We start from the raw sequence: 23335 nt of genomic DNA on the forward strand, positions 1-23335 counted from the left end.
TCACATTTTGTAAAAGTAAATGAACCTACAACAGAATGTGCACAGATTCAGGATAGTGAATCAGTCACTTAAATCCCGTTATGATCCTGGCCATTTATCTCTGTGACCATTTTTCTTCTAAGGAAAATCTTTTTTTGTCCAAACCATAGCATAGTGTCTATAATATAAAATATATGATAAATATGCTCCTTTGAAAACTCCTTTTCTTCAATTCAGTGCTGGTATGAGTTACAGAATAACAGAACCTCCCCTAAATGGTTGGTTAAACATGATAGAAGTTTATTTCTCATTCTGGGAAATCTGGATGTGAACAGCTCATGGCTGGTTTATAATTCTTGGCAGTCATATGGAACCCAGCCTACTTCCAGCTTTCCTTCTGCCACTGCCAGTGTTTGGCCCCCAATGTCATGGAATGAGAATGATTTCTACCATCACCTCCACATGGAGCCAGCCATGTAATTTCTGAGGCACAGCGCAAAATTAAAAAATGGGGTTCCTTTTTTAAAAACCAGGAAAATAATGCAGTGGAAGGTACTAAACTATAAAGCCACTTGTTAAGGTATGTTTTTATTTGCTTTTAATGTTCTTCTAAATAAAGTCAAGTAAAATATTTAAATTATTAACTTGAATTTTACCAGTCACTTTTATATTATGTAGTGCTAGTTGTAGATGCAAATATAAAAGCATTTGAGTCATATATATGTAGTCACCAAAAGGCACAATTCATATTTCACACATCATACATCTGGAGTGGTGGAACTATTATACAAAATTAACTCAGATGTTTTTGTTTCATTTTTTATATGTGCATAATCTACCAAAGCCCTGTACTACCCTTTATCTTACTGATAAATGAGGGGAAAACTGAAAGGAGAAAGTAATAAAGATTACCTTACTTTCTCTTTTTCCTTCCAAATCATTGTTTTCAGTTGGAGTGTTTGGGTAACTCAGGGAAGTGACACAGTAAGAAAGGATAGGAAAGGGTTCTCTGGTTCTTCATGCTTCATAGGATACTACTGTCTTCTTCCTAAATTTGAAGCAAGTTCTTCAAATACAAATATGGTCTTTCACAGCTGACAGCACACTCTACTACTTAACTTAAACATGTACCGTGTTCACCTTGTACTCATTTTCATCTCATTGAACTCCTCCACATCATCCACTGAAATTTTTACATCACAGGGCATTGAGAATACTATATATGAGGAACTTGTGAACATCTGAAACGTATATTCCATACACCTCCTCTTCTCAAACACATCCTTCATTGTCCCACAGGATTTCACTTGCAAAACATAAGCTCGAAGGCACAATTAAAGATTTTATAAGGGCTACAGCAGGGCAATTAATCAAGTGTGGGCCCTTCTAAGCATCTGATCCTATGTAATCACACTGTTTGAATGGCCATAGAGCTGATCATGTCTCCATATTCCACTTTCAAGGAGGTTAGCCGAAGGAGAGGATAAGGGGTGAATAACCTGCATCAGCTTTCAACAGTTTGCCTTGTCTTGCCTTGGCTTTCCTTTCTCCCTCCCTCCCTTCTACCTTTCTTCCTTCCTTTCTTCCTTCCTTCCTTCCTTCCTTCCTTCCTTCCTTCCTTCCTCCCTCCCTCCCTCCCTCCCTGCCTCCCTCATTCCCTCTCTTTCTCTCTTTCTTTTGGAGATCTTTGAGAAAATGCCGCATAATACCTCTGCTCAAAACCAGTGGCCAGAATTTTAATACGAGGCTACAACTAGCTGCAAAGGAGCCTGGGAAACATGATCTTTATTGTAGGTAGCCATGTACTTTGCTAAAGATAATAGGTTTGGAGACAGTAAGTAACAATCTGTGCTGGAAGATTTCTTATGTCAAGCCCCACAATAGAGGGGAATTGATCAAATGTGATTTAACTTTTTACTAGAAGATTGTTTTCTTTATAACTTCTAAAACTGAGGAAGAAAGTGAATGAACATTAACTTTCTAGTTGAAGGGAGCTTATTAAAAGCAAAGAAAAATAGCTATACATTAAAATTTACTATTTTGGCCCATAATATCCCTTTCTTTATGAGAAAATCTTGCCAGGTCTGATAATATTGCAAATCGAGTTGCAAGATTTGAAATTTTGTTCAAATCCAACATTTTTCCTGGGTTGTTTTTTTAAAACAGGGTCATAGACAGCATATTCATTATTCTCAGACTTTTTCCATTACTATTTAGAAATGTGGGTTAAATTATAAAATCATCCTTTTATTTGACCTTCACAACAATAACCTTTCAGGGTAGATTCTAAATATCCATTTTGTATGAGGACTTTGAGAGGATAAGAAACCACTACCACAGACAGCTTTCCATCAAATATTAGGTCTGACATTTTAACGTCCTTTCTCTCTTTATTCAACTTTTACTTCAGACGTCATTTTATAAAAAAAAAAAAAAAAGAGAGAGAGAGAGACAGAGACAGAGATATGGAGAAATAGAATCTGTATAATTTTGTGAAACGTTTAGTACTCTGAAAGAACCAACATATCTGAGTTCTACATATATTTATCTCCGGGAATAGCTATTACTTTAGAGCATTGTTTTAATCTCCATGGGTATAAATTTCTGATTTTAAATTAAGGACTTTGTTTAAGACCATTAACTTTCAGTTTGTGATCTATGGAATTCTTGTTTCAAAGGTTTATGAATTTTAATTTACATTTCATTTTTAATATACGATTATCATTTATATTAGTTTTGTTCTAGAAAGTTGCCAACAACATTAAATTAGTGAATATTTAAATGATTAAATCATAACAAATCATCAACACATTCTGGTAGATATTATTTTCTTTGTTTGACAAAAGAGAAAAGTGGACTCAGCAGTGTTAAGTTACTTGTCTGAGGCGACCCAACTCACAAGTCCCAGAGTAGAGATTCAAACCCCTTCAGCTGACCTCAGAGTAAGAGTTTCTTGTACTGTACTGCCTCCTATTGTCTTCTTCTGGTCATTTCTGAATGAGAGCTAAAACAAGCTGGCAGAGTCTTTCTCTTGTTTGACTTCAGGCAAGAATGGGCATGTTAGGCGACTCATTTTTTTGATAGCTCTGCACATGTTCAGAAATGACATGAAAGTGCAGTGAGTTTTGATTTGGGAGTTACAAAGAAGTTTTAGCATGTATATGAATTTGCAAATATAGAATCTGAAAATAATGAGGATTAACTGTGTTAACTTTTAAAGCAAATATAAAACAATATGAATAGTCAATGTGTTATATCTCATGTTACTACAATGATAAACACCATCTGCATTTTGATGCAAACATTAATATATATTTTGAGTTCTTGAAAATGTGTCATCAATTAGAAAGGTGTCAGTTCTCCATTTCTCTTTCTCTCAATCTCTCTTTCCCTTTCCCAATTCATGTCTGCCTGTGCATGTCCACTCATACATAAAAACGTACCAGGAGTACATTATCTCCAGCACATGCATGACTTCCTCAATTACATGTCTGGCAAGACTCAGATTCATCTGTTTCTTGCATGTCCTTGTCAGGATGTGATGGGCAATAGTGGTAAATTGAGTGAAGAAGAGGTATGAGTTGACAGTGTCTCGTAGGAGATCTGACCTGATGCTGAGGGGGAGGAAGTGAAACAAGAAATGCTCCCTTAGAGGATATGTAGGTGTTAACTAAGGAAAAACTGGTGAGAAAAGAGGGTTCCATACGATGGAAACAGGCAGAAAAGTACCCTCTGGTAGTGTGAGCTTAATGTGTAGGAAGAGTAAAAAAGCTTGGTGATACTGAGGACAGACAGATGAGGAAAAAAATGAGCAATGGTGAGCCCTTTAGGTCTTTATCAGAAAAGAGATGGAAAGACAATGTGTGTTCTAAGCAGATGGCACTAAGTTCAAATATGTTTTTGGAAAAGGTTAGTCATTATGTTAAATGGATAAGCGATCAAAGGGGGCAAGAGTGGTTTTGGAAAGATTAGTTAGAAGATTATTTCAGTAAATCAGAGAAGGAATGAGGGGAGACTGAACTAAGGATAGGTAGGAAAGATGAAGTAAAAATTGAGTTAGTGCATATAATTGATTTGTATATAATTTTATTATTTTGACACTTGAATGGATGAATACTTACATGCATTAGACAACAAGTAATTTATATATATATATTTTATAATTCCCATTTTATTATTTTTGAGTATAGTTGACACATGTTACATTGTGTTTTAGATGTACAATTTAGAGATTTGACAAGCTTATACATTACACCGTGTTCACTGCAAGTGTAGCTATCATTTGTTCCGTTGTATCGCTATTACAGTATCATTGACTGTATTCCTAATGCTGTGCCTACTATTCTTGTGACTTCTTCATTCCATAACTGGAAGCCTGTAGAGTACTACCAGAAAATAACCAGAGAATTAAAAGTACAAATGTTGATTATAGGGGCACCCAGGTGGCTCAGTCATTTAAGTATGTGATTCTTGGATTCTACTCAGGTCATATTCTCAGGGTCCTAGGGTTGAGCCTTGCATCGTGCTCCATGCTCCGTTCTGAGTCTGAGTCACATAACTCCCTCTTCCTCCCCTTTTGCCCTTCTCTGCATGCTTGGGCTTTTTCTCTCTAAAATAAAATACATGATGGTATTATCATCAACAGAATATCTTTAATATCGGGAATGTTTGACTATTTGTGGTACTGACACCTGATGGTGTATGGGGAAGGAGTCTATAGAAGTAATGTAATGGTAGTTACCAAAGGCTAATAAGTTCAATCAAGATCTATTTTTAAATGTGTAAAATAAGAATTCTATATGTGTCATAGTTATGTATTTAAAAAATTGTGCCCATTTCTTATATACTATTTGGCAGAATTGAAAGTTAGTGGTAGTCATTTATCAATAATATACTATAACCAAAAAGGTTGGGAATTATTATATTAGCTGCTAATGGGTATACTATTTTTCAAAGAATGAACTTAAAATGGTAACAATTTTATGGTCATATTTCTTTCCTGCTTGTTTAGGATTATTTTTCTTAAAGTATCACTAAGCCTGCTTGGCATAAGAACGCCATGTGAACCTTGACAGTTCCGGTCAGATTATTAATATTTCCTGTGTTTTCTTAGCAGGAGATTTAACAACCTAAATAAGGCCATAGCAGGCATGGACTCAGCTCACTTTGTTCCATACTCTTTGTGCAGTAACTATATATTCCATTCAAGACTCTAAAATAGAACAGAACTCTGCCATAGTGTCTTAGCAAATTGTTACTTACAGGTTGTTTGTTTTTTATTTTTTCTTAATGGTACCATTGCAACATTTTCTTTTTAGAATAGAAATACAGAAAGACTTCTGATTCAATCTGAAGACAAAAGCACACTCCATCTCAGCATATCTAGCAGATGTTCTCTTCATAGGCAGAGAAAAAACATGGCAAGTTACTGTATCCAGCTGGTTCCTAAATCATTCTGAAATCCTCCCTGTCTACTCCCAAAAGATGTAAATTGGCCCATAAAGAGAACAGCAGGCAACATGACTATAAATAAAGGCCACAAAAGAACTCATATTGCAGGAAGAAACTAATGGAAGATAGGAAAAAATGACTATTGTTTGAGTAAAGTAGGTAAATTAAGACCTCTCTATGAATTTACTACTATATACAGAGGGTTTAATATTCAATCAGCCAGGAAGTGGTTATCTTTTGCTTCTTTCTTTCTTAATCTTATATTGCTTTATTTTCCAATGTTCCAGATCCTTATTTTGACTTTGTCAAAAGGTCTGCAACAATGAAGTGCAATAAATAATTGCTGTGGGCAGAGGTTTTAAAATTAAGATGCAATCCTTGAAGCTCTAGTTTTTAGTACAACATGGACAGAACTTAAAAGTCATTGCTCCTCTCCTCACACCTAGAAAAAATGTGAACAAATTGAAAATCAACAACTCTTCTTAGGTCAGAGAATTGAGCTCATAGGGTAAATGTCTGTCCTGGAAACTGGAGAGACAGTCAGATGCAGAGAATCACAGTTTATTGAGGAAAAAAGCCCAGGAGCAGAAGCCCAAAGCCAAAGCCAATATCATCAGCAACATATTACATTGTAATTGACAAATTGTTGAAGGCTTAGATCAAGAGTAGACTAATTTGGGGAGCCTCCACACTTTTTTGAGTTTTACTTCTAGGAGTCCTACCTGTTTCTTACTGTGAAGAAGAAAAGGGAGCAGGGAGAGGGAAAAAGAAATTGTTTCGAAATAAGGCTAAAGATCTCTGTTCTCATTAATAAGGACTGTACTCAAGAGAAACTATTTACCAGAGCCTAACCAACTAAGGTTTAACCGGTGCCTAACCAACATGGAGAAAGGAGAATTCTAGCCTGCCCTAGCCTTTGATATCAAGAAAGGAAAATTTTCTCAAGCTTACTAAAACACTAATCATCAGATTATAGGATTATAGACCTAATCATCAGAATATAGAATGCTTACCCCCACTTGCTCTTCACATCAATAAGGCTCCTATATAATAATAGGAGATTACAGCTAAAATTACTGTAACCCTCAGGCTCTATTTTAGCAGTCTTTAGGAAAAGCAAAAGACAATAGGGAGACAAAAAAAGAATATTAGAGGGGCATCTGGGTGGCTCAGTGGTTGAGCCTTTGCCTCAGGTCATGATCCCGGGGTCCTGGGATTGAGTCCTGCATCAGGTTCCCTGCGAAGAGTCTGCTTATCCCTCTGCCTATGTCTCTGCCTCACTCTGTGTATCTCTCATGAATAAAAAAAAAAATATATATATATATATATATATATATATATATATATATATTAAAAGAATACTAGAGGAAATTTTAGTCTCTTATCCTATAGGCAAACAGTAAACATAACCTAACTCCTAACCAGATAAACACAAAACCTCACAAAACCTTAGTTCCTTATTCCCAATACATCATGCCTGGATTTCAACAACAACAAAAATACAAGATGTGGTAAAAAAGCAAACAAACAAACAAACAAACAAAAAAACAAACCAAAACACAAAAACAAAAAAGCAGTCTGAAGAGATAATGTAACCATCAGAACCAGATTCATTTAAGGCAAGGATGTTAGATCAGATCAGAAATTTAAAATACCTATGATTAATAATGCTATGAACTCTAATGGAAAAAGTGGGTGACATGCAAAAACAGATGAGTCATAAAAGCAAAGGGATGAAAATTCTAAGAATAAAAAGGAAATGTTCTTAAGCAGCAGACTGTGGGTCTCTTTGCTGTGGGCTGTGGCAGTTTGAGAGCAGAGAACCAACTTTGGCAAGCTGGAGTCATGCAGGACAAGCATTAGGAAAGTTTCTTCCCCTCTCTGCCCGAGGTTTAGGCAAAGGGCGTAGACAGAACTGTGACCTCAGGAGGCATTATGCTTCCAGAAAAATCTCAAGGAAAAGTATTTCAAGCGACTTTGGATTGGGCTCTGAAGAAGAAGGTGGAGAGAGCCAACCAGTTAGTGTGAAAGTTCTTCTCCCAGAACCAGAATACGGAGGCACCAGAGTAGTTCTAGATGACAAATATTATTTCTTATTTAGAGATGATGACATCCACAGAAAGTATGCAGACTGAAACAAATCATTATTGAAATGGCATCAAGTGAAGCTGCTCATTCCAGTGAAGTTGTGAAACTATTAATCATGTAAATAATTTCCATGTCTCTCTTTTATAATAAACTAATGGCATCCAAACTAAAAGCAAATGCTAAAAAAAATATATGTTTGATGATTCATCAGTAAACTGGGCAAAAAAAGAATTACTGAGCTTGCCACAGAGATATCAATAGAAACTTCCAAAACAAAAATATAAGAAAAAAAAAAAAACACAGAAGAGAATATCCACGAACTCTGGGCAATTATGAAAGGTGTACCTACATGCAGTGGAAAGACCAGAAAGAGAGAATATCAGAAAGAGAAAAAGGAATATAAAGAATGTTTGAACTAATAATGCCTGAGAATTTTCAAAAATTAGTAGGTAACATTAACTATAGATCCAGGAAGCTGAGAGTACATCAGACAGGATAATTACAAAAATACAAACAAAACTAAACTAAACAAAAACAAAACCTACACCTAGGCATATCATGTTTGAATTGTAGAAAATCAAAGCCAAGAAGAAAGTCTTGAAAGACACGGTAGAGGGTAGAGGGACAGGAAGTAGGGATGAACTTGAACTACAGAAGAACAGGGGAAAGAATTACATTGGAATTTAGAAACCATGCAAGCAAACAGAATGGGGTAAAGTATTTTAAGTATTAAATATAAAGTGTTAATGAAGAAAAAAGGTTACCCACCTGGTATTCTGAATCTAGCAAGTTATCCTTCAAAACTAAAGGTCAGATTAAGACTTTTTCAAACAAAACCTAGTGAACTTGTCACCAGTAAAACTGGCTTGCCAAAAATGTTGGATGTTCTTCAGAGAGAAAGAAAATGATAGGTCAGAAACTTGGATCTGCATAAATGAAGGAAGAGTGTTAGAAAAGGAATAAATTAAGGCAAATCAAAATCTTTTTTTTTTAAGATTTTATTATTTATTCATGAGAGACACAGAGAGAGAGGCAGAGACACAGGTAGAGGGAGAAGCAGGCTCCATGTAGGGAGCCGGATGTGGGACTTGATCCCAGGACCTGGGATCACGCCTTGGGCCAAAGGCAGACTCTCAACTGCTGGGCCATCCAGGTGTCCCGGCAAATCAAAATATTTTATTTTTCTTATTCTTAATGTAATAAATACTAATTCAAGGTAGTAGTATATATATTTGATTATAATTTATATATATATGTGAAATGAATGACAGCAACACTGTAAGGGTTGGGTTAGAGGTACTGAGAATACTTAGTTATAAGATATTTGCAGTATCTGTGAGGTAAAATAGTGTTATTCAAAAGCAGACTTGATGGGACCCTGGGTGGCTCAGTCAGTTAAGCATCTTCCTTCAGTTCTAGTCATGATCCTAGGGTCTGGGAATGAGTTCTGCATCTGGCTCCCTGTTAGAAAGGGGAGCCTGCTTCTCTCTCTGCCCCTCCCTCCTACTCTGCTCTCTCTTGCTCTCTCTCTCTCAAAAATAAATAAATAAAATCCTTAAAAAAGGGACTCCTGGGTGGCTCAGCGGTTGAGTGTCTGCCTTCTGATCAGGGCGTGATCCTGGGTTCCAGGATCGAGTCCCACATCAGACTCCCTCTGGGGAACCTGCTTCTCCCTCTGCTTATGTCTCTGCCTTGATGTCTGTGTCTCTTATGAATGAATGAATGAACGAATGAATGAATAAATAAATTAAATAAAATCTTTAAAAGAAATCCTTAAAATGGACTTGAAATAGTTATGTCTGTTGCATACCATACAGCAAATACTTTTTAAAGATGCTTTTATTTCTTTGCTCAGGAGACATATTTAGAAAAATGTTTCCACAACTGGTGTCAAAGGAATTATTACCTATGTTTTTCTCTAGTTTTATGATTTCAGGTCTCACATTTAGGTGTTTAATCCCCTTTGAGTGTATCTTTGTGTATGGTGTAAGGAAGTGGCCCAGTTTCATTCTTTTGCATGTGCACAGAGAAGGAGACCATCAACAAGGCAACTTATTGAATGGGAGAAAATATTTATAAACATTGACGAATGTTATATCTGATAAGGGGTTAATATCCAAAGTATATAGAGATCTTTTAAATAACTCAGCATCATAAAACCCCAAATGATCTGACTGAAAATGGGCAGAAGATCTGAATAGACGTTTTTCCAAAGAGGGCGTTCGGTTAGTCCTCAGATGCATGAAAAGATTCTTCACATCACTAATCATCAGGGAGCTCTCATGCACTGTTGATGGGAATGCAAATTGGTGCAGCTACTATGGAAAACAGTATGGAAGTTTCTCAAAGAATTAAAAATAGAATTAACATACTATCCAGTAATTTCACTATTGGGTATTTACCCAAAGAAAATAAAAACACTAATTCAAAAAGATATATGTACCCCTATGTTAATTGCAGTATTATTTGCAATTGCCAGGATATGGAAGTAACCCAAGAATAGAATAGAAACGAAGAATAAGAAACCAAGAATTCAACCCATGGAGGCATGGGTGAATGTATAAAAAGATGTAGGGTGTATATATATATATATATATATATATATATATATATATATATATACATGTGTATGTATATATGTATACACATATATATGCTATGAATATATGCAATGGAATATTACTTAGCCATAAAAATAATGGGAAATTGCTATTTGCTTCAATGTGGATAGACCTAGAAGGTATAATTACTAAGTGAAATAAGTCATACAGAGAAAAACAAATAACATATGATTTCACCCACATGTGCAATTTAGGAAATAAAACAAATGAACAAGTAAAGAAAAAAGAGAAACAAACACAAATGGACCCTTAAATACAGAGAACAAGGTGGTAGTTGCCAGAGGGGAGGTAGATGAGGAGATAGGTAAAATAAATAAAGAGGATAGAGAAACATTTATCACGATGAACACCGAGTAATGCACAGAACTGTTGAATCACTACATTGTGCATCTGAAACTAATATAGCACTGTACATTAATTATACTTCAATAATTTTAAGAAAATAAACCAATTCTGTAGCTTCTTGAGGATTTTTCCCTTCTGTTTCCAGAATTATATATTTTTTCTGGTGTCAATACTTTTTCCTATCATTTTCCTCATGGGTACGCAGGATATTTTTCAAATACCTGGTCATTTCTGGGCTCCTATTCATATTTAATAACAAGAGGGGAACCTATCAGGAGATAATGTATGAAGATAAGACTGGTTGAATAGCCTTTGGAATTTCTAAATGAAAGGGCTTTATTCTCAGCCATTAACATCCTCAAAATCTGCGTTTGTTATCCCAAGGTGATTTATTCAATTTCTTTATAAAAGAACATGCCAAGATATTTCCTGGGTAAGTCTTAAGAAGTTAGAAATTATGGCGAGAAAGATGATTAGGCTAGACTTTTTCATTTACTGATCTTTTAGGTCCTACTTCTCTTTCAATGTGTAAATTATTTCCACTGTCTTTAAATTATCTACTCTTGGCAGGTAACATCTTGATTATGGACAAAGGGGAAAATAGTCTTTTTCTACTTTTTTTTCTGCTGCTATATTTCACCCATTAACCATCCCTCCACTTGATACATACTTTCCAGAAATATGTGCAAGTCTCACATTTATTGATGTCATTTCTCCTATTCTCTTTATAATTAGGCTTATGTATTTCTTTACTATCTTTTCAATTGGTTATCAGACAGAAGGAGATAAATGGAGTATTTTATCATGTTTACCATCTTAAAATGGAGATTCTGTATTTTATTCAAGAAGAAAAATATTTGTAACAAAATAATGCAACTAAAAGTTAGCAGTGTAATTTAATTTAACCAAAGACATTCTGCTTTCATAACCTCATTTCTTCCTTCATATAATTCTGTCAAGCAGACCGTTCTTTTTGCACCTATTATATAAGGTGATAATAAATAAATGGATGAATAAATAAAAGGAATGACTGAAATCCATGATTTCTAATTCTAAATCCTATGCTATTTCTTTTAGTTGGTGGTATTTAATGTTTTATTCAAAGCAAATGGTCAAACAAAACAGCTTTATGTTCTACTATCTCGCTAAGCCCTAAGAAAGGAAAATTAATAATGGCCAAATTAAATTAAATTAGATGCAAAGATTCAGTATTGATTCTTTGAAGATAATTAATCAGAGAATAACTTATGAAGATCTCATACTAGAAGCTATTTAAGTGTAAAGATTTGCAAAGTAGTGCCTGTTTGGTAGCAGAAGACTACAGTAATAGAAATCAATAAAATAATTGAAAACACATACACTCACTCACTGTATTTTTTTACACGACCATCTAAATCTGGATAATTTGTTCCCACAACATGGTATATATGGTAATGCATTCTCTGAGATGGAAATTTTTTTTAATATGTTATTTACTTATTCATAGAGACAGAGAGAGAGAGAGAGACAGAGAGAGAGAGAGGCAGAGACACAGGCAGAGGGAGAAGCAGGCTCCATGCAGGGAGCCCGATGCGGATTCCATCCCTGTCTCCAGGATCACACCCCAGGCTGCAGGCGGCGCCAAACCGCTGCGCCACCGCGGCTGCCCTGAGATGGAAATTATTAGATAAGGCAACTTCATACTCTTTCCACTCCCCAAAGTTGCTCTTCAAGGAAGAATAATAATAAAAAAAAGATAAAGTCTTGAGGAGCTGTACAGATCATGACTTGATGGATGGCCTGAGATTAACTATTTGCATTTTAAAGAGGAAAGAAATGTGGAATAAACAAAATTTTGATAATTTACAGGGTAAATTGTCACCAGATACTAGGGATAAAAGAGGAAAATGAATAGGGTCGTAAATGTAGATAATAGTCAACTGTGCTATTTTATCAAATATTTTAAAGCCATTTCAGAGAAATCTGAAGAAAGTAGATGATGTGGGTGCCAGTTTTAGTGAAACAGAAAAACAACTTGAACTTAACATCTGAAGATATATGTTTGATTTCCTGTGCTCCTGTTTGCTATTTGATTCAGAGTAAATCGTATTTTTTTGAATTTGACATCCACTTCTATATTATAACAGAAAGTATAGTACCTTCCTTTTATCAGTGTGAAATTTAAATGTGCCAATGTATAGAAGAATTTTATAAAACATTATACATGTTCTAAGTTCTATTCTCACTTACAAAGTATGTGTGTCAGCTGGCCTGGATTGATTGCATGCTTGACTCTTGGCCAAACCATGAAACTATGGAACAAATGATTTCTAGTCTGTCAACATTGTTTAGTAGTAATAGTAAAATTTATTATTAGTATCTGGTTTTTATGGAGTCTACGGGTGGGGGGAGTTCAGCAGTTAGAGCTGGTGACATAGACAGAATAACCATACACGTCTACAGAAGCAGCTCACCATAGAGATCTACAGCACAAACAAAACATGGGTTTTTTGCTGATGGTTCAAGGTCAGATGACAATGGACATCTTTTTTGACCTGGCCCAGTTGTGAGATGACCACTTGTACCTGAAATCTCTGAAGCATACCTTTCCTTTGTTGATGATATTTGTAACTTGACAAAGGAGATCAGGGAGTAAAACCAGTTGGAGTCTCTTGTGTCTGCTCAGAAAACCAGTACTTAAAGTGATTATTATATAATTAACACAAACCTGATAGATTCACAGTTTTAAAAATGCTTTTCTGGGTCACACCTACCCTACAGCGTAATTTGCAATGCTGTCCTGAGCACACATGGAGATTAAACATTAAACTGAGAGGAAAAAAAAACTTATTTCTACCAATCAGCAATATATAAAGAAAAATACAAATAACAAGTGTTTATTGGTCTTCTACGATGTTCAAAGCACTGTTCAAAGTTCTAAGGTAGAAGAAGACATCCCTCTCATTATTGAGTTCAAAGCTTATCAGAAGAGACTGACATTAAATAAATACACAAATAATCATATTACAATGATTTATATGAAGTAAAATAAGTTTTCTGAGAGGAAATAATTCTGGATAGTGTCATTAATTTTCCATGATCACTACAATTTGTCCATGAGGAAATAGTGTCTCATAGGCAATGTGAAGAATGAAGCAAAGTCAGCAAAGATTGGAGGGAAAACATTCCAAAAAGGAAAGAAAAATGGCATGTGCAAAAAAGCATATTCAAAATCTGTAAGCTGGAAAAAGCGTGGAGAACCCTACACCTGATAGAAGCCCTGTATCATATATATTCAATGAGCAAGCAGAAGAATGGTGCTGGGTGAATGAACTAATATCATTGCATATGTAAAGATATGTAAATAAGTTAAAATATTTTAGACAGAAGGGTGGAGACATGATACGTACCATTTTAAAATTTCATTTTTGTTGCCATGAGGACAATGGGTGGGTGGGTAAAGTTTTCATGAAAGGGAAAGCTTGATCAGTTGGAGGCTCTTCTACATAGTCCGGATGATAAATGATGGTGATTTGGATTTGACTGATGCCCATGCAGATATGAAGAAATGGAAGGATTTAAGGTGTATTTTGGAGGTTAAATATTAAAATTTTGGAAATTTAGATGAGGGAGATGAAAAAGTATGATTGCAACTGGATGTGGAGGGGAGAGATAAAAGATTGAGTTAAACAAAATTAAGGTTAAGATTCTTAAAAATTTGCAAGTAGAGAGATCAAGTATTTAGTTCATATGCAAATCTAAGTATCAAAGAAAAGGATAGAGAGAACAAAGATAAGGTCCCTTGGCCAAATATTGTAGAATGAGAAGAGTTCAGGAGATTGCAAACGGTGATTTCACAACATTTGGAAGACAAGAGAAGGCTCTTTTAAGGAAAAGAGAAGGCTCAGTTATCCCTAGTGTTGTGATCATCAGTACTTTCAATATGGAAAACCCCAGCATCATCAGGCTTAAAATTATAGACAAAAAAAAAAAAGTTATAGCCAAAAACTTTAATCAGGGCCAGATCCTAGAATACAAACATATCCACTCACCTACTAAAATAGAGATCAAGAAAGTTGTTCCCAGATGAACATCAACAGAAAGGTGAGAATAGAGAGTACATTTGACCCCTAAGGTACCCATACTCTTCTGCCAAAGGAAAGACTGAAAATAAACTGACGACGATCTCCAGCTCTAAAACCATTTCAAACTTGTTTTCTTACTTAGCACTTCTGCCTTTTTCTATATAAATCTTCAACCTCTTAAATCTTGTACATAGGTGTGCAAGTCTATCAACCTGAGCAATGTGTACTTACGCTAAAGGTCATATTAAGAGCCACACCGTCCCTATTTCCTTTGCTCTGGTACAGGTTGCTGGCTGGTTAACACATTGCCTGCCTTCCCTTCTTCCTATCACCCCCACCTAGAGAATACTATTGGACACCCACAGTGCAATGATACAGGTCAACCAAATGAAGGAGGATAAGGGGTTACCACACACTGAAACATATAATACTCTCACTTATGTTTCCCACATGTGAAATCTGTCCTTTAAAGACCTGACTTAATGCACATGCTTGTATTGTTTAAGTCATAACATTCTCTACTTTTTATTTTTTTTATTTTCTTAGTTTTTGAAACTAGCATAAGGATGTTATAACACACCATATGCACATTATTACCCTCACTGTAGGTGTCTATTGATAGTATGCATTCTTCTATGATTCTAGAATGGAGCAGAAATATTGTGGTTAGTATATAATCTCGTTGTAACTGAGGAAAATATTGTAAAAAGATTTTATACTATTCATCTGCAGATTAATGTTTCCTGTGTTTTAAAAGGCATGTTACCCAGCAGCAGATGAATGGTATAAAATGTTTAATTAAAGTCAGTCATAGCCTGCTGGCAAGAAATGACCTTACCTTCAACTCAACACTGGGACCAAAAGCATCTATTGTTTTCATTTTAAAGGAATTCAATGAAGAATATTATTTTTTGGCTTAATTCAAAAGCCATTTATTGAGTGCTTATTATGTGCAAGTATTTGAGGGCGCTAGGCATTGGGGAGTTTCAAACATGGATATGAAAGCATTATGTCTAGAAGAAGCTCACAGACTGGTCATCCACATAAGCATGTGCCACTAAGCCGTGGTGTATGATATACCAGGGCAAGAGATGTGATAGAGACAAGAGTCACGTTGAGGATGGGATGGGAAGATTTCAGCAATGCTTTCAAACATGGTATTATTATATCAGATGATCTATATAGAAATGATTTTATTCCAAATAGAAAATAGAGAGGAAACATAAAGTCAAGCAAGTAAATCTGCCTGGTACATTGTGGTGCTGAGCGCATGGAAGATCTTTTATGACTTACCAAACATCTTCTTCTTGGATACCCTGATCTCATGAATGACAGCACCCCTGAGGAATTTTCCCAAGTCAGAAATGTAGCAAGCCCCCTTGATTCCTCATTTTGAATTACTTCCACACAAAATCTTCTGTCATCAAATCCGAGCAATATTACCTTTAAATATCTTTCAAAATTTTCCCTTCCTTTCTAACCTCACTGTCTGCCACTACCTAGGTTCAGACAATTCTAGTTCCTCATCCATGCTACTCAAAACAGCCTCTTAATCATTCTCTCTGTCTTTAATCTATTCCTTGCCACAATTTAACTTCCACATTTGAGCCAGAATGAACCTTCAATTCCAAATAGAACTGTGTCATTATCCTACTCAAAATCCTTTAATGACTTTCTAATGCCTTCAAGGCCCTATTTCAAACTCTTTGATCTGATAGAAAAGGCCCTTTGTGATTTGGCCCCAATTTCCCCACTTTATGTTTTTTACTCACTACTTTTATACCATCTAGGGTCCTGTGCTCATCAATCTCCAGTCTCTCTCTTCCCTTCCTTCTCTTTCTCTCATCACACACACACACACACACACACACACACACACACCCCTTTATATTCAGGGTTTATTTACCCAGAACGCTGTCTCTCTTGCCATTTCACTTAGCCAATTCATGCTTTAAGACTTCCTTGTTCATCACAGATAGCACTTCTTCTGACAGGTGGGAGCTCTATTTAATCTCTGAAACTTACTTCGAGTTTATATGCTTCTCCTATATGTCTCCATAGCACATTTTTTCATACCTCTTCCATAACACTTCTCACAGTGTATAATTTGATTTTTACTCAGCTGTCATGATTACTTTGAGGATGTTTTCATATTCACATTTTTTGTTTTAGTTTTTATCTCTAGCACTTCGTTCATTATCTGCACATAGTAAATGGGAAGTTTCTTAAATATTAACAAAAGAATAAGTGATCAAATAAAGGAATGGAAGTGCTTACCTGCTTTTGTTTGCCCTGAAGCCTTTCTTTGGAACCTAAGTTTGCCCTATTGCAACTGTATATCTCAGTCCTTCATTTTCTAGATTTAGAGAGAAGCATGCAGTCCAAGCTATTTCATGTAGAAGATATCAATAGATCCTTGATGACCACTTCTTAAAATATTTTAGGTAATAGTCAAGCATCAGAGGTGTCTGATTAAAATTTAGATTGTATGATTTAACAAAAGGGCAGTTTAGGAGAAATTTACCTTGCTTGTTGTAGTAGGGACTGGCTATTGCCTATCCAGGTGTCATTCACCATATCATCCATGTTTGGCTCACTTCAATTTTATTTAGGTGCCCAACCTCTCCCACATGATTTAGACTTAAATTCCTATCAGTCTAAGCCAATCATACAGTTCCAGGTTCCATGTCAGTGATTTGTTTAGAGGTCAGGGTAATACGAGGAAATGCCTCTTGGGGAGTTTCTGAGAAAGATTTTATGTTCTTAATTAGGACAGAGGAGTCCTTTTACATGAGGTAAAAGGTTTTGCTTCTTTCATGTTACTGCTGGAATGGTGACAGTCACCCCGAGATGAGGTATACCAGCCTGAGGCCAAGGCCACACATTTGGAATGGAAAAGTGAATAAATTCAAAGAAACTGCATTTTTGATGATATTAAGTTGCTGACTTAACTGCTTTGGGTCACCCAATGCTGAGAATTCTTGATATGTGAGATGGTAAATTGTCCTTATTGTTCACTCCAGACGAAATGTGATTTATGTTACTTGCAACAATAATTTTCTTAATTGATAGTGATGGTATTAAATTATTCAAATCTAAAATTAATACTCACATTTAATTCAGGGTTTTAAAGTTTTTTTCTTTGACTGTTTGAATATTTTGATAACCTTCCCCTTTCTCAAAATTCAATCCAATTACTTGAATGTTAAATAAAACAAACAAAAGTTAATAATATAGATGAAATGGTAGGGTATGAAGTGTTGAGAACCAAACTTAGTCACCTGATAAATGTGTGATACATTAAGATTTGACAGAAGTTTCAAATAAATATTTGAGGAAACATGATCTTAATCCAAGCTTCTCATACAATATCCACTTTGAGCTATACTGCATAATCTCACCTCACTAAAATATGAAGTATCACAAAGCAATCAAAAGTAGTATGACTGAGGAAATATAATTTTCCAAACACTAAAAAAAATTATGTCATTTTATTTGTATTTTAAATACAATGTAATAAATATCACAAAAATAATACATCACATACATATTTCCATATTATTAATTAGGGCAAAACAAAAAACAATATTTGTATTGTTCAATATTTTGTATGATAATTGCTTAAAGTAATTTGCTATATAACATAACTCAGTGATATATATAATGTTAAACATAAATATTAAATTAACTTTATAGAGCACAAATATATTAATTTAGATTGTTGTCAATTGGGGATATATTATTTTGCAGGAGAAAATAAAACTAATAATAATTGGAACAAAAATAACTGGCTTTGAAACACTAATAATTTTCTGTTTATACACTGAGTTCAGAAAAATTAAGGAAAATGTTGATTTTGATGACGAGGAGCCAAAAGATGAGGTAAATCCGGGTTTGTCCACCTCCCAAACTTACATACTTTCAATTTATACTCCACCATATAGTAGCAGGTGGAATACCTATTTTTTAGTAAGATCAATAAGAACTGATTTTTATCCCCTTAATATACTTTCTTTGCTCACATTGTAGTAAGAGTCAATCATTATGGCTTATTATAAAGTTGCATTTACCTTCAGGAAAGCACCGATTTCATTTTGGAAAAAGTACCCATTTGGACTGGAGAAAGGCAAACAATGATTAAGCGTTGATAAGAAAGATGGTTAAGACATGGGAAATTAGCATGAAATACTACACAGCATTTTAATGATTTTAATAGTCATCATTATTCCAGGTATGCAAGGATAAAGATAGCCAGTGTATGTATCCTGTACAAAATATTTCACTTTCAGTTCCCTAAGATATTCCCCCATGCTAAGATGGTGAAATTTTATATCAAAATGTCAATTAAAAAAACATGAAAAACATGATTTCCCATAAAGAAAATTTTCTAGAATATAGGTTTTCCCAGAAGACCATAAAATAAGGAAAACTGTGCATGTTGAATTTTCTCTTTTAAGATTTTATTTTTCCTTTTTTAAAAATTTTTTTTTTTTCATGAGAGACACACAGAGAGAGGCAGAGACATAGGCAGAGGGAGAAGCAGGCTCCCTGAAGGGGAGCCTGATGCAGGACTCGATCCCAAGACCCTGGGATCACAACCTGAGCCAAAGGCAGACATTCAACCCCTGAGCCACCCAGGTGCCTCTGCATGTTGAATTTTTAACTTAAGTTATATTGGGTTATGCTTTGGGTTGTACGTAAATGGTTGGAAAACATAACATGATTATACAGACTTCTGTTTCAAGGTGGCAGACCTAGCTCATATATTTATCTGACATATACAGTAAAGAAGGGATTCTTTCAACATATCTGACATTTTTGTGAATTTATAGACAATAAAAAGTAAGTGACATTGGAAGTAGATTGTAGTAAAGTGACAAAATTCTACCTTAGATTCTTTAGTTTCTAAAGTGACCATTAGGGTAATAATGAGATTTCTGTGGAATGTTTCTTTTTCTTCATCTATGAAAATCAGTTCCCCAATAATCAGTGATTCACAACTGATTATTTACTAATTTACCATGATAGTAGATATAAAAGGAAAAGTAAATTTCATCAAAATAATAAAGAGTTCACTTATGAATATATTGTGATTGATACGATGTGAAATATCTATGAGAAGACCTCCAGGCAGAGCCTATAAATGGATATTTTGTTTTGGCTCCACTGCCAATTTTATTTTTATTTATTTTTAAAGATTTTATTTACTTATTCTTGAGAGACACAGAGAGAGAGAGGCAGAGATAGGCAGAGAGAGGAGCAAGCTCCTCGTGAGGCTTTCCCAGGACCCTGGGATCATGACCTGAGCCAAAGGCAGACGCTCAACCTCTGAGCCACCCAGGCATCCCCACTGCCAATTTTAGATCCTATAGGTTCCTAGTTCCATTTTTCTTCAGTCCTAAAATAAAATGCATTATATTTAACCTGCTCTGGTTAAAAGCTTGAACCATGCTTTCAAGATTATTCCTTTTAAAATATGTCCATGGGTATCTCATTGTGGTTTTGATTTGTATTTCTTTGGTGGCAAGTGTTGTGGAGCAGTTTCTCATGTGCTTGTTGGCCATGTGTATGTCTTCTTTGGTGAAATTTCTGTTCTGCATCACTTGCCATCAGGGAAATACAAATCAAAACCACGATGAGATACCACCTCACACCAGTGAGAATGGGGAAAATTAACAAGTCAGGAAACCACAAATGTTAGAGAGGATGTGGAGAAAGGGGAACCCTCTTGCACTGTTGGTGGGAATGTGAACTGGTACAGCCACTCTGGAAAACTGTATGGAGGTTCCTCAAAGAGTTAAAAATAGAGCTGCCCTACGACCCAGCAATTGCACTGCTGGGGATTTACCTCAAAGACACAGATGCAGTGAAATGCCAGGACACTTGCACCTCAATGTTCATAGCAGCAATGTCCACAACAGCCAAACTGTGGAAGGAGCCTCAGTGTCCTTCGACAGATGAATGGATAAAGAAGATGTGGTCTATATATACAATAGAATATTACTCAGCCATCAGAAAGGATGGATACCCACCATTTGCTTCGACGTGGATGGCACTGGAGGATATTATGCTGACTGAAGTAAGTCAACCAGAGAAGGACAATCCTTATATGGTTTCACTCATATAGGGAATATAAAAAAGAGTAAAAGGGATGATAAGGGAAAGGAGGGAAAATGAGTGGAAAAAATTAGAGAGGGAGACAAAACATGAGAGACTCCTAACTCTGGGAAATAAACAAAGGGTAGTGGAAGGGGTGGTGGGTGGGAGGATGGGGTATCTGGGTGACAGACACTGAGGAGGGCACTTGATGGGATGAGCACTGGGTGTTATGCTATATATTGGCAAATCGAACTTCAATAAAAAAGTAAAAATAGATTTAAAAATAAAAATAAACAAACAAATAAATAAATAAATAAAATATGTCTATGGGGGTAGCTAGATGGTACAGTCAGTTAAGCAACCAACTCTGAGTTTTGGCTAAGGCTCTGATCTCAGGGTCATGAAATTGAGCACCAGCTCAGGCTCCAGGCTTGGAAGAGTCTGCTTAAGCCTCTCTCCCTCTCTGCCCCTCATCCTTCCCTCTCTGTCTCTCTGTCAAATACGTAAATCTTTTTAAAAAAAGAAATAAAATTGCCCATGATTCAGAATCAACTGGAAGTTAATTCTAGAATTTAATCCTGAAGTTCTCTCCAAATTTTCTGATTTGGTAAGTTTGATACATAGTAACCACTCAATAATGGATTGAATGGAATATACCAGATAAATGAGAATAAATAAGAACAAATGAGTGAATGAAATGACATTAGAATCTCTATGTATGTATTTGTACTCTTACAGGCAGTAGATTAATATAGGTATATATACTAAGAGCTATTTTTTCCACACAGAGTTTAGCTTTTTACTCAATAGAAATGACGGTTGTTATTGCTTTCTTTGATGTCTGTGTTATGAGTTGAACCAGAGCATCTTCCAACATAACCAAGTGTTGAAATTACCAACACTATTTACATCCAGAGAGAGCGTTATTACAGCTTGTAACCTGAAGATATCAGCAATCTGATTGGCAACATTTTGTGAGGCAAGCTCTAACTCAATTAATCTCTCTTCAATCACCATAATTGATGAGTTCTCACATAAATTCTCCTTTTTTTTCTTCCAAAATTACCTTGTCAACAATAAAAGCAAGGGAAATATGAAAGAACAAAGCACTTTTATAAGTTCCAAAGATTCTAAAATGATTTTTATCCCCTCTTGGTAGACACTTTCTTTGCGCAATACTTCTTTTTAGTAGCACATCTGACACTGGACGTCTGACCTCTGCTACTCTAATAGTTGTTAATGGAAACCTCACCTCATGCAAAGATAAAATGGATTTTTGGCAGCTGTGAGAGATTATGAAGAGTAAGACCAATCTTAGTTGGAATAAGAAGAAAAGAAGGCATCTGTACCTTAAACTCCTCAGCTGGTTTTCATTATACATCAAGCCTACATTTATTACAAAGAGGGTAGCCAAGAGACAGACATTGATAGGTCTTTGCACTTAGAATAAGAAGGCCAGTACTTGATAAATTCTACTTTTCATCTTGACTTGAGTTCAAATGACTCTTAAATCTGTTTGAATTATACGGGATATATCTGGGAAACAAACTCAAGAAGACCTCTAATTTTGTCCTTATCTGATTGGTTTGGCCTTTATTTTTATCTTGAGTATTGTGAAATTTTAGTTCTTCCAACTCATTAAAAGAAATAAGTGGTTCTATAAATCCCTAAAGTTTTATAAATAAAACTCACTTAAAATTGGTTTTATGATATGCTTTATATATTTATGTTTAATATGGTTTTGTTTGATGTCTTGGGAATTTACAATATGACCAAACAAAGAAGAGGGTATATACATAGTCCTGATATAGGAACAGCTTGATTTGAGCCTAATTTCCACAAGTAGAGATCAGTTGCATAAGAATTCTAAGGGTTATTCTTTGTTGTGTTTTATAATGCTTATGTATTTAAATGTTGGTAAGAGAAATAAAATTCTGGATCTTGAACATTTTCTAAAGCATTAATATAACTGTAAGTCTAGAATACATAATATTTTAGAGGATTAGAAAAGGGACAACAGAGGGCTTATACCAAGATATTTGAATCAAGGGAATAAAATACAGATCTATTCATATTACATATTTGAGTTCAAAGGAAGAATGGTAGTTTCAGAGGTAACATATTTGGAGAAGTTTTAAGTTACTTTGAGAGAGGAGTAAGAGAAAATGAGGGCACAGATCATTGGGAAAAGTCTATGAAGAAAACCAGTTCCATGCAATTCAATAAAATTTAAATAAACACTTGAAATATATATGAAACTTATATATAAGGCATTGTATTTCATAAGTTTTGAGATGGATAAAGGATATGACCCCTATAATCAGTGAGCCTATAAACTAATGACAAGCCAGAAGGGTACAAATGATTTTACCTCACTGTGAATCAAGATGGTGAGACTATGGCTAAGCTTCTAGAATTGAGGTGTTTTTAAATTTATTGGCAGATAATGTATTCACATAACTCACATAAAGGATATATATTTACTGAAAAGTCCTCTTTCTGTCTCTGCTCCCCTTTTTTTAAAATTTACTTGTTCATGAGAGACGCAGCGACGTAGGCAGAGGGAGAAGCAGACTCCTGGAGGGAGCCTGATGCAGGACTCGATCCTAGGACCCCAGGATCACGACTTGATGCCCAACCACTGAGCCACCCAGGAGCCCCAGTCTCTGCTCTCCTTAACTGTGATCA

The 23335-nt window shown here is 35.3% G+C and overlaps 1 protein-coding gene and 1 long non-coding RNA gene across 10 annotated transcripts in view; one reads left to right on the forward strand and one right to left on the reverse strand.

Moving 5' to 3' along the window:
• Positions 1 to 23335, forward strand: part of LOC144291523 (uncharacterized) — a 777143-nt gene that overhangs the window by 651799 nt on the left and 102009 nt on the right. The gene's annotated exons all lie outside the window — the stretch shown is intronic.
• LOC144291522 (uncharacterized) overlaps positions 1 to 23335 on the reverse strand; it is a 96650-nt gene that overhangs the window by 48868 nt on the left and 24447 nt on the right. For 2 of the 8 annotated variants that reach the window (XR_013358827.1, XM_077861109.1), the window contains one exon: positions 3309 to 4588. The exons of 5 other annotated variants lie outside the window; for them this stretch is intronic. Coding sequence is in view for 1 of the 3 variants with exons in the window: in XM_077861109.1 (XP_077717235.1) it covers positions 4466 to 4588 (123 nt within the window). In the remaining 2 variants the exon portion in view is untranslated. Of the gene's footprint in view, positions 1 to 3308; positions 4589 to 23335 lie in introns of those variants that run through there. One more of the 8 variants, XR_013358821.1, reaches the window with a different exon arrangement.

Source organism: Canis aureus, chromosome 20 (assembly GCF_053574225.1).
Source record: "Canis aureus isolate CA01 chromosome 20, VMU_Caureus_v.1.0, whole genome shotgun sequence".
NCBI lineage: Eukaryota > Metazoa > Chordata > Mammalia > Carnivora > Canidae > Canis > Canis aureus.